Below are 12,524 nucleotides of genomic sequence, written 5' to 3' on the forward strand. Positions count from 1 at the left end.
CTTCGTGACCGTGCAGAATAGGCTCCAGTTGCTCACATAACACCCACGGTGCCTGGGTGGCTGCAGAGTCTGCCCAGTTCTTTGTACCTGAAGCTCCACGTCTGGACTTGTTTCTAAAAGCAGTGGAGTCAGCGGTTAAAGCCACTGTCTAAATGCACAAGGAATCCTAAAGGAACATCACGAAACATTTTATTTCAAAACCAGTTCTTCATAGTTCTTACACAGTGCAGGCTGAGTGTCCCCCTGTACCTCTTTCCTCCAGCAGTAGTGGAACAACTTGGAAAAGAAAAGATGATTGAAAAAATCATCTTCCAAAGCACATTTGAAATACTTTCATGTCAGGAGCCCCTGGCAGTGGTCACAGATGGGTGTTTTCACTGCAGCCTGAGGGTGTTGTTACATGGATCAGTGTTCAGGATCTCAACCTTAGATTACATTAACAGCAGTTTGCTCATGAGCTTGGACCCAGCTTTTGGAGGAAGGAAATATTTGCAGAGCTGCTGTGGCTAAAAAAAACCCAAAAGACTCCAATGTCTCAATTGTGCTTTACTGAAAACAGAGGACCTATTTCCTTGTTAATTCCTTGTTAAAATATAAAATGAAAGCCGGAATCATTTATTACATTGTAGAATCATAAAGGTTGGAAAAGATCCCCAGTATCATCAGTTGAACCATCCACCTACCACCAATATTTCCCCACAAAACCAGCTGCTGCATTAGGCAACACCTCAGCATGTCTGCACAAGAAATTGCATCAGCAGTTGAGAAATAAAATCAGTGCATCAGTGTATTATACACAAACATTCATTACTATTTTCTTGAGCTTAAATGACAATTTACATGTATTATTGTATCTATTACAATAGGAACCTGTGAACTGAAGACATGCAAGATTTTTTAGAGTGCTTTACTCCATGTGCTGAAGATCAAGGCAAAATATGATTTTTAAAGCATTTTTTATTTAGTTTTTAAACATTGCCATTCTAAGACTTGATACATATAGAGATAGTACCAAGTCAACCTGAAACATAACTCTAACTTAAAACGCTGAGGAGAACTTTGCTGTCTTTGTACATCCCAAGTTCTTGAGAACTTGAAGGTGCACCGGGACTCAGAGCTGCAGCTAACAGGGGCACCACAGGGTAAGGATTTCCTCTTTACTACTGTTTATATTTATGCAGATGAGAAAAGAAAAATTTGCTACATCTGATACAATTTCTCTGAAAGCCACTGCTCTTTAATCATTGGAAGTTTGGCAGCACTCAGGTCTCTCAGCCAACTTACTCCAGAACTGCCTGATATACAGGATGTGAAGGTCTGACCCCCACTGTGGTAGCAGTGTGAGACTCACAGCATTACAGCCCCCGGTAGCTAGGAATGAAAACAAGGAATGCTAGGAAGCAGGAAAAAAAGTATCCCAGAAGGTGAAGCTCCAATCGCAGAAGTGAGCAATGCACTGAGTGAAATCTATTGTGCTTGGAATGAGGCTGTGGAGATGAGACTGAGGGTTCTGCAAGGTGTGCTGGGCTTACCCCCACATTCAGTGTAGCAGAGCCCTCCCTGGTGGGGCCAGCTGGTTGCCACAGGCAGGATGTGCTGCACTCCCACAGTTGGATGAAGTGCCCTGGGCTTTCTCTGCCATTCCAGTGCTTTGTTGCAGGTATTGCAATCCATTGGAGATGCAGATATTTGTTCTGGAGACTCAGTATAAAAAAGATGTGCCTGGGAAAACAACCACCTTTGCAGTACTTCAAGAAAAAAAAATAAGCGCCTGGAGATCTTAGCAGCACTAATTAGGATGAATAACACAGCCTCATAAAAATGTATTAACTTTACATTTATCCACTTACAAACAGAACCACGAGGCACAGGTGAGGTCACCAGAAGGGGCCAGCCTGCTGCACCATCCAGCTCTTCTGTTATGTCCAGAACCACTTGCTTCAGTTACAGAAGAACCGCACCTAAAGAATTCCTCTGTTACAACAGGGGTGTGCTATAGGTGCTATTTTCTTCTTTCAAAGCAGCTCTCTTCCTTGGAGGAAGTGCTGTGCACGTGGGAGCTGTGGCCTTGTTGCAGTCATGAGCAGCTCCAGGGAACATCCCAGCAGGAGGAGTCAGACAGCCTTTCAAATAACACACATCAGCAAATCAGAGGTGCTTTAGCAGAGTGCTTTTGGATGATACTTGTATTTGCAAATTCCTATCATACTGCCTACAATTAACAGACCTAGCAGGAGAGTAGCTATGCAGTGAGACCATTTGAAAAACCAGCAGGTTTGAAAATCCTGTTTTAAATAGAAACCTGACAGCTCGTTTTTCTGAAAGGAAAAATGCTACAGTTGGTGCATCTACTGGACAAGTCAGAGTAGTTCAGGATTCAGGCCAAATTAAGTTATTCCCCTACAGCGTTTCCCAATCTCTTTCTAAATAAGTTCAGCTACAGGACAACTTTACAGTAATAAGACCAAGGCCTACACAGCAACTCTGGAGCATTCAATTTATTTTCTTACTTCAGTTACTTTTCTCATCTCATAGCTAACACCCATTATCTCATACCATAAAAGGCACGCTACACAGTTTAACAGAAACCATTAACAATGAGATGAAGCACTAATAAACAAATAATCTGTTTCATTACAAGTCAAACACCAGAAGTCAGTGTATTTAGTTTTACTTCAGCAAAAAAGAATGAGTTATAAAAAAACCCTGAAGATATATATAAGTCAGAAGTTTTAGTCAATGCATTAAAAGCAAAAGCAGGATAGAAGAAACACTTAGCATGAACACATTACCTTAAAAAAGCAACTCAACTCTTTTCTGAGAAAGTGGGTGGCTCTGAAAAGAGCCTTTGGGTTATATTATGATTTGAAAAACCTAACCGGCTTTGCCAGCTGAAATTATTTGCTTTTAGCCTTATGACTCTCGGTCTTCTTGGGCAGCAGCACGGCCTGGATGTTGGGCAGCACCCCACCCTGCGCGATGGTGACCTTGCCCAGCAGCTTGTTGAGCTCCTCGTCGTTGCGGATGGCCAGCTGCAGGTGGCGCGGGATGATGCGCGTCTTCTTGTTGTCGCGGGCCGCGTTGCCCGCCAGCTCCAGGATCTCGGCCGTCAGGTACTCCAGCACGGCCGCCATATAGACGGGTGCTCCGGCCCCCACCCGTTCCGCGTAGTTACCTTTCCGCAGCAGCCGATGCACGCGGCCCACGGGGAACTGCAGCCCGGCTCGTGACGAACGTGACTTGGCCTTTGCTCTGACCTTCCCGCCCTGCTTCCCACGGCCCGACATGGTATGGCTGCCAATAAGAGCTTACCGAGCAAACCAAACTAGGCACGACACAGAGAAAAATCATACTGACGCAGACGCTCGTCCCCTTTTATCCCTTCCCAGGGCGAGAGTAGCGGCCGGTGATTGGCTGGAATCAACAATTGTGAAAACAACCAATGAAAGAGCGGATCTTATTGCAACCAATCAGAAACAAAGAAACACCCCTACGGAAAGGACCAATCGCATTGCACGAATTGGAGCCTCTGTATTTGCATAACAGCCCTATAAATAGGGGCGCCGCAGCCATCTTAGCCGCAATTCAGTTTTCAGTGGCTAGGGGAGAGTGTGCTCGAAATGCCTGAGCCGGCCAAATCCGCGCCCGCCCCTAAGAAGGGCTCTAAGAAGGCGGTCACCAAGACCCAGAAGAAGGGCGACAAGAAGCGCAAGAAGAGCCGCAAGGAGAGCTACTCGATCTACGTGTACAAGGTGCTGAAGCAGGTGCACCCCGACACGGGCATCTCGTCCAAGGCCATGGGCATCATGAACTCGTTCGTCAACGACATCTTCGAGCGCATCGCCGGCGAGGCGTCGCGCCTGGCGCACTACAACAAGCGCTCGACCATCACGTCGCGGGAGATCCAGACGGCCGTGCGGCTGCTGCTGCCCGGCGAGCTGGCCAAGCACGCGGTCTCCGAGGGCACCAAGGCGGTCACCAAGTACACCAGCTCCAAGTAGAGCGGTCCTGATCCTCACTTTGAACCCAAAGGCTCTTTTCAGAGCCACCCACATCTTCCTTGAAAGAGCTTTAACACAGTTTGTTTCTGTGCCTCACTGCTTTCAAAGCTTAAATAAGATGTGATTATTTCATCTTGACATTTCCTGCTTTATTCTGGGTTGTTTATTGTTTGCCCTAGATGAAGTTCTATGTCCAGATTCATTGGTCGATGCTTTATGGTGTTAAACAATTTCAGGTGTGATCAGTTCGTTTTGTAAGCGTTGTGTGTGTCTAATCGCATTATTCAATCAGCACAAGTAGTGTGTTTGAACTTCGATTTTATAGTTGCAGTGCACTAATACACCACTCTTAAAGAGTATCACCTATCTTTCAATAGCTCCACTAGCGCATTCATTACAGCAGAAAATAAGCACCTAATGTTTTTTGCCTAAGCGGTCTTACCGTTTCTCTGAGCTGAAATTTTGTCTTTGAGAGGAGGACGATTATCCCTGCAGCCCTGCGAACAACGAAACGAGCGAGGGTGCGGTGAGACAGACGCTAAGGGAGCGGAGCTGTCAAGCGGCAGCGCTCCGAGCCGAGGTCGCAGCGCGGGCTTTTCGAATCTTTCCAGTCGTCCAATAAGCGGCCGCAGTTTCTCCCATCATCCAATCAGAACGGGCTTCGGGGAGAGCCGGGCGTCCCAAGCAGCCCCGCGCCGCTCTGCGTCCGTCCGGCAGCGGCTCCGGTGAGCGCCGCGCCCGGTGGTGGGAGAGGGAGGGAGGTGGCGGCCGCACTGCCTGCTCCGCCCCGTCGCTCTGCGGCTCTAACAGCAGTTTTGTGAAGCCGTGCAGGAATTAAGAAGTCCCCCACCGAGCGGAAAGGTCATTGCCAAGGACGCGGGGGAGCCATGCCGGAGAGTTGGCAGCTCCGGTCCCTAAGAGGCGTGGCGGTAGCACGCAGATTGTTAGGAACCGCATTGTCTAAGTTAAATCACCGAGAGAGACCTGCATGCCCCAGAGCGATACCCGCCCCAGCAGTCCCTTTAATACACGCACCTCTGTCCTGCGGTGCTCAGACAAAGGCAGCCTGAAGAGAGTGGTTTTTTTTTCTTTTTTCTTTTTTTTTTTTTTTCCCCCCCAGAGAGCGTAAACTTTATTTTTTTTTTTTCCAGCCCTATCTTAACCACGTCCCGCAGCTCAGAGTCCTGCTATTTCTGCGGGCGAGCATCCCATCTGATCGCGAGTAAATAATGGCGAATCGTGAGCTTCGCTGCAGGCGTGGAGCTCGCTGTCCAAGTGTCTCAGCTCTTTTTCGGACAGTGGTGGGTGGCTCTTAAAAGAGCCGTTGGGTTTAAGTATTTCCACATCAATACTTCACTTCTTGGCCGCCGCCTTCTTTCCCTTGGCTGCCTTGGGTTTGGCTGCCTTGGATTTGGCAGCTTTGGGCTTCACCGCCTTTGCCTTGGCCGGGCTTTTGGCAGTCGCCGCCTTTTTGGGCTTGGCAGCCTTGGTCACCTTCTTGGGGCTCTTGGCCGCCTTCTTGGTGGCTGCGGCCGCCGGCTTCTTGGCTTTCTTGGGGCTCTTTTTCACCGCCGCTGCCTTCTTGGGCTTTTTGGCGGCGCTGGCAGGTTTCTTGGCCGCCGGTTTCTTGGGCTTGGCTGCGGGCGTTCTCTTCCTAGGAGCCTTCTCCTTCACCTCTCCCGGCTTCTTGCTGAGGCGGAACGAGCCGGAGGCTCCGGTGCCCTTGGTCTGCACCAGGGTGCCCTTGCTGACGAGGCTCTTGAGCCCCAGCTTGATGCGGCTGTTGTTCTTCTCCACGTCGTAGCCGCCGGCGGCCAGCGCCTTCTTGAGCGCGGCGAGGGAGAGCCCCTTGCGCTCCTTGGAGGCGGACACGGCCTTGGTGATCAGCTCGGTGACGCTGGGGCCCGCGGGCTTGCGGGCTTTGGCGCCGCCCGCCGCCTTCTTCGGCTTCTTGGCGGCGGCCTTGGCGGCAGGGGCCGCGACAGCGGGAGCGGCGGCAGGAGCGGTCTCCGACATCGCGGCAGAGACTTCTTCCTAATCAAAAGAAAGTAATTGGGCTACAGTAACCCCGATGCCTGAATTTATAGCGAAGCGGTGATCTGTGATTGGTGCTTTGCAGAGCCCGCCTAACTGTTAGCCAGGAAGAGCTTTCCGTCCTCCGAGTCTGTGTTTCTTCGGAGTTATAAATTCGTATTTTTTGGAAAATGCCGGCCGCGAAATCACCCCGCTTTCTTCAGGGGGTGAAGGGAAGACCTTGAAGCTTCATTCTGGGGAGTTTGTCGCCGCGGGCATCCAGGACGAGAGCAAAAAGATGCGTTTAACGTGCCGTCCTGCGTCCGGGAAGACCCTGGGGAAGGCGAACTTTTGTTTTTCCGTCTAAATTAAAATAAAAGCTTTCGTCAAAAAATCTCCCCCGTTGCGCAGATTTGTTCTTTAGGGGCTTTTCTGCGGAACAGGATGGATACCGAGGGGGCAGCTTCAATACTTTTGTCGCAAATTGAGTTCAAAGAGAAGGAAGTAACACAATTTCGTGGCTGAGCTTTGAATATGGATAGAGAATCGCCTCCCTGAACCGTATCTTTAACTATTAAGAATACGGTATTCTCACAAAATTCTGTGTTTTGAGAAAGTAAGATACATCCAGAGGAATGTATGTGCTGGAACTTGTCACTGTCCCTCGTGTTTTGTTATGTTCTGAGAGGGAATGGTGGCATTTTGATTTTTTTGTTTTGTTTTGTTTTGTTTTTGGAAATAGCTTCTGTCTATAAAAAACGAAGCTATTTTTGCCTCGTTAATAAAGTAGAAATAAGCTGCAAACTCGATGTTTTGTCCTTTACAGTACATTATATGGCAGTTCTTAAAACTTGCAAAAGTCAGAAGCAAGAAGTAAGGACAAAAACGTCCAACACATTTATATGCACAAAGATGTGTCACATTATCCTCAAACATTAGTGGAACAAACTGAAGCCTGTCTTCTCCCCAAATAAATACAATCATATGGAAATCGTCCTCTGAGAACAGAACGACTCATACAACATTTATTTACATATATTTGGATATAGGCTTTTTTTCCCACCATAGGCTTTATAAAATCTGTGATTCTCAAGAGAAAAAAGAAAACAGTCAGACAAATCCTCATAATATAAATGATCATATAATGACATAACTTTCAGATAATCCTCACAAGTTAAAATCAGCTTTGATTTTCACTTAATTATTGTCTCACCAGGTGACAAATGAAAATAATTCTGTTTGCTCATTAGTTTAAATATTGATAAGGATTGATTGCAATAATTTTGGAACTGATCAGAATTCAGAAGCCTCAGCTGGTTTCTAATTAGAAAACAGACTGAAATTTATTCCTTCACTGAAAAATAACAAATTAATCCCCAAATTATTGTTTTGTCCCATTGCACTTTAGAAATAGCTACCATATAAAACGTCAGTGGACTGTTATATAAGAGAACATCTCTTTTAGCACTGATGAATCTGAGATTTGTGAAGATAAATAATACTCTGCAGAAGGCCTTGTCACGTAGCTTCTTTGGACCAGTGCTGAAGATACCGCTGAGTTATTCTTAACATTAAGTGGTTTTAGTTTAAAAGAAGTATACAAAATAGCAAGGAGTATTGAGATACAATAGAATAGCCAGAGTGTAAACAATAAACTGTCACTGTTTTACCTTCTCATGTAATTCTATTTTTATTTTGCCATGTCTGTATATATGCCAGCCGATACACTGAAGGAGAGGAAAGTAAAGGCAAAGAAAGGGGAGATTCTGGCTGTTCAGTACCCCACTGCTGAAGCCAGGCTGGAAGGCACCCTGAGTTGGGCTCGAGATCTGCCACACATTTTGGGTGGTGTCATTCCCAGTCAAGCAGCCAAGGCAGATCCACAGTAACCACAAAGCTCTGGGCACCTGAGAGATGGGAATAAAATTTCAAGAGACAAAAAGTTAGCTGCTAGAAAAGGAGATGATGCTTATTTCCCAGAACAGTAAGATGGAGATTTCTCTAAAACAGAATCAGTCTGCAAGTGATAGAGAGAACAGAGCTAGGAAGGGTTGTCAGGTATGTGGGTCTGTTTGATGTAAGGCACTCTTCTGGGCTAGAAGTGCAGGCAGTGGTGGTGAGATCATCTGATTTGATGGATGTTTTTAAAGAGTGAAGAGTGGGCCTTTAGAGTTACGAGGTGGTGTGAATAGAGATTTTCCTTATCCTTTCTTCTTCTTCTTCTTTTTACTCTTTTCTTTTTCCCTTTTCTTTTTCTTTTTCCTTTTCTTCCTCCTTTCTCCTTTCTTCTTCTTTTCCCTTCTTTCTTCTTTTTCCTTTTTCTTCTTTTCATTTCTCCTTTCTTCTTCTTTCCCCTTTCCCCTTTTCTCTTTCCCCTTTCCATTTTCATTTTTCCTTTTCCTGTTGATTCCTCCCCCTCCCCCTTAGGTGTGGAATTGAATTTCTCTAGTTAATCAGATAAAACAAACCTGTCAAAAACTCTGAACAATTTTCAAGTTTGCTTTTCTGGAAATAGCTGTCAGGAGAAAAACTTGATTATTTTTCTTATTGAAACATAGGGTCCACATGGAGGAAAAACAGATGAGACATCAGACGAATAGGGACAGATTAAACACACAGAGTACAGGAAAACAATATGAATAAGCTGAAGACTACACACATTTAATTGTATTTATTCTTCTTAGCATGTTGAAGATCCAGAGAAATTATTAATTTTTAATATAAGTATCCTATTCTCTTGACGAATGATCTTTTTGCATGCATTCAGGTCACTACTCTTCATACTAATCGTTAAAAATATATACATAAAACAAGATCAAGAAACATCAGTCAAGTGTTTGCTGTGTGGCAAATTTGTTGCCAACACTGATTCAGCAATTGCAAAGTTTATATAGTAAGGAAGAATTAAGATATCAAAATGCCACTGGTAAAGACACGCATATTGCTTGATATGTACACCTCAATAAAGCTGAGAAAAATATGTCACCAGTTGTTCCAGTGTGAAGGCATCCCATGTCCTAACAAATGTATCTGTTTTGCCTTCTACTCTATTACCTGCAGCAACACAACAGTTTAGAAGGCTGAGAAAAGCATTTTTCTATTTGGTATAAGCCAAGAAACCTAGTTCTAAAAACATGCCAAATAATTTAACCCATCCTGGAACAGCCTGCTGATGTTATTGAGATAGATGGAGGTACTTTGTTTTCTATCTCCAGGAAACTGAATGTAAGAAAGTTCTCTTGCAGCTGCATTGTAGGAGGGTCTCTGCTGCTGCTTTCTTTCTTCAACACATGTACATTGCCACAACATTTTTTCATCCTTGCATTTGGGAACGATTTTGGCCTCTGCTACATTCAAAGCAGGATAAAACAAAACAAATGAAGAAAAAAAGTTTCTCATTCTTGTCAGTCTAACACAATGGAGTGATAAATATATCTAGAAGCAAAGTACCTTTGAAGTACATCATGTTACTGAGTTCTTCAGGGTTCAGATACAAAAGGGATGTTCCCGCAACACTCTTCCCATCATAGAAGGGTCTAGTAGTGTCCATGGTAGTTTTCCTATTTACTTAGGTTCAGCAAAGGAGGATTGCTGCCAGTGATGTGAACACTTGAAAGTGATCTGACAGTGATTTGTCAGACTGCAGTGATTTTTTTTTTTTCCACCGTCACAGAATAGTGGAAGTTGGAAAGCATCTCTGCAGATCATTGGGTGCAGCGTCCAGGATCAAGGCATGGCCAGCTAGAGCAGGGAGACATTACAACCTCAGTGGGCAAACTGTTCTAATGTTTGACCACCTCTACAATAAAAAACTTAGACATATTACTTAAGTTTTAGTAGAATTTCCTGTGTTTTGTTTGTGCCAATTTCTTCCTGTCCTGTCACTGGGCAGTTCTTATCAGTGCTGAGTGGAGGAAAAAATCACCTCCAACAGTACTGGTTTGGAATTAGTACTTATCCATGTTAATTTTTGAAACCTATATACAGTTTAATGATGAATTGTATTCCTGCCTTATGTATGTATGTATGTATGTATGTATGTATGTATTTATTTATTTATTTATTTATTAACTTTTGGTCATTAATTAAAATTAGCTTCAGAAAAAACATTGTTACCTCTCACACAGTTTTATTTTCAAGACTTTTGAAGACCAGTTTGAATTGCCCTGTCTTGGCTTTGTGGTCATGGTGTCTATGAGTGTAGGACTTGTAATGGCTAGTTGAGTCTTGGCAAATCTTCTATTTGAAATAAGAATCCAACCCTAAGCTTCTAAAACCAGAGCACATCAATAGGTTGGTGTACCTTTCTTGTACAAGAAAGGCAGTAACAGAAAAATGAAAAAAAAGCAAAACAAAAAAATGGGGTGATTGAAGTGCCTAATCGGGATCTAGCGGATTCTTGCATGTGAGTAGCTTAAAAGAAACACAGCAATGCCATTCTCCTCTCTGCCATGTTTTCTAGGCAGCAAAAATCATAGCTGTTCCTTTTCATGACTGAAGATGAAAATCTCTTTATCCACCTGGAAAATATGAAACAGAAATCCCTGAATAACAGTGTTTTGTTTCTCTATAACCATCACTGAATATTATTACCATTATTATACATAGGAATCTGATTTATGAACAGAATTTTGTTCTACTGGGGATATTCTTGTTTGCAGCAGCAGGAAGAAGCACATAAAGGATACACATGCCTATATGTGGAAAAGAAATGTAACCCTTACTATAACTCTCTCTAAGTGCCTGGAAAAAGGGAAAAAATTGGTAATGCACAACACAGATTCCAGAGAGTCAGATTACAAGTACTAATTCATTCAGTGCTGTAAATTGACACTAGATCACCAACACACAACATCCACATGCTATCCCTTCAGTAGCAGTGAGGATGTGTATGTTCTCAGGTGCCATTTCATAAAATATCATGCTAAATAAAGGAATGCTGAAAGCTAACCTGTGGTAATACTCAGTAGATCCAGATCTACACCCTACCTGAAAATCACTCTGTTACTCTTAAGGTGTCTAAATAACGTGGGCAAGAACCAAGCTACAGGGCCACAGGCTCAGCATACTCCAGGAAAGGAGCACCTTGTAACCATATCAGCCAAACTCAAGGAAGGTGTAAAACTACTTGCTCTAAAATCAACTTTAGAAAGACTCTCAGTAGAGAATGGAGTATTTCCCTATAGCTAACTGATACATTGCAGATTTTATCTCCATTTCAAATTTACTTAATGTTGCAAGTTTTCCTAAGTGTAGAAAAATACTGTAACTAAAATTACTAACCAGGGAAACTTTGCCTACCACAAAACAAACACATGCACAATAACAAATTTGAATTTGAAAGTTTATGATTGCCATTTATTAAATTATCAAACATTATTCTGCAAGAGTCTGTCTTTGGCCTGATATAATTTTATATTGATTTGAATAATAATTTACAGTGCATATCTAGCAGTGTTACAGGTGCCAACAAGAAATCTAGAATAACTGAGGTCTGAAAGTGAAAAATTCTTTGTAAACTGAAGACATTATCTTCAAAACTCCGAAATTCACTTGGAAAGAAATGTATCAGCTTTAGGGTAGCAGCTGACTAGCTCTTGAAATGATCTGCATCTTCAGGCTATAACTATAACCTGTAATATATACATTATATTAGATACATCTTGATAACAAATCAAGGGAGGAAAATAAGAATTAAAGGAGGAACATAATGATTGTATCTGCAACACAAATTAAGAAGATCTTCCACTGTAGTCAGGATGAGTGTGGTCTCACTGTGTGTTTTATGTACTGAATGACAGCTAATAAGAAGTGGAGAAAAAAAAAAAGGAAACATGCAGGAGAAAGCAACAGCAATTATCTCAAGACTGGGAGCTACTCCCTGACAAAAGAGCACATACAGCTGAAATTGCCTGACTCAGAGAGAAGGCTGAAAAATTAATATTCCTTCAAAAACACTTACACCATTTAAAGGAAGTGAATTATATTTGCTCCATGAGCATTGCTGAAAATAGAAGAAAACAGAAGAAAATATTTGCTGCAGTAAATTAAAAGTAAGGGGTAATTTCTAAAAATGAGTGGAGTGAAACACTGGGAAATATAGCTTGAGAAGATTGTGGGGTGTCCAATGATCAGTGATTCTGAACTGTTATCAGGTATAAAAAGGGTATAAATTGTTGATAGTGAATGGAGGACAGTAAAAATGCTGATGCTTTGATACTTGTAATTGTCTCAAAACTACAAACCAGAGAGAATCTGTGTGGGTGAGGGAGGGTGCCTAATGCACTGCACTTTGCATTCAATAACACCTTTTTTGGAATAATCTCCCACTGCACTTTCATTTGAGATCTCATCTGGGATCCAGGGGAGTAGAGGCAGGCTGTCAGGTACTTGAAAATTGGCCACAAAGTGATGTGAAAGCACAGCAGTTAACAGCCTAGAGAAGAACAACTCATAGATGATTAGAATTTCCCAGGGCTTCATACTATTTGACTGTATTCTGTAATGCCC

General features: G+C 43.3%; 3 protein-coding genes across 3 annotated transcripts; 1 reads left to right on the forward strand and 2 right to left on the reverse strand.

The window, feature by feature from the left end:
* Positions 1-2,826: 2,826 nt before the first annotated feature.
* Positions 2,827-3,403, reverse strand: LOC116233443 (histone H2A.J). The gene has a single exon (XM_031600356.2). It carries the CDS (start codon positions 3,285-3,287, stop codon positions 2,898-2,900), a length of 390 nt encoding a protein of 129 aa, XP_031456216.1. The 5' UTR covers positions 3,288-3,403; the 3' UTR covers positions 2,827-2,897.
* A 137-nt stretch (positions 3,404-3,540) lies between these two features.
* Positions 3,541-4,139, forward strand: LOC116233446 (histone H2B 1/2/3/4/6). The gene has a single exon (XM_031600360.2). It carries the CDS (start codon positions 3,621-3,623, stop codon positions 3,999-4,001), a length of 381 nt encoding a protein of 126 aa, XP_031456220.1. The 5' UTR covers positions 3,541-3,620; the 3' UTR covers positions 4,002-4,139.
* A 937-nt stretch (positions 4,140-5,076) lies between these two features.
* On the reverse strand, positions 5,077-6,032 carry LOC116233440 (histone H1.10). Its single transcript, XM_090140747.1, has one exon. The coding sequence runs from the start codon at positions 6,015-6,017 to the stop codon at positions 5,355-5,357; it is 663 nt and encodes a 220-aa protein (XP_089996873.1). The 5' UTR covers positions 6,018-6,032; the 3' UTR covers positions 5,077-5,354.
* Positions 6,033-12,524: the final 6,492 nt, after the last annotated feature.

The sequence above is a fragment of the Phasianus colchicus genome, chromosome 1 (assembly GCF_987193195.1).
Source record: "Phasianus colchicus chromosome 1, bPhaCol1.hap1.1, whole genome shotgun sequence".
In the NCBI taxonomy this organism is placed as follows: Eukaryota; Metazoa; Chordata; class Aves; order Galliformes; family Phasianidae; genus Phasianus; species Phasianus colchicus.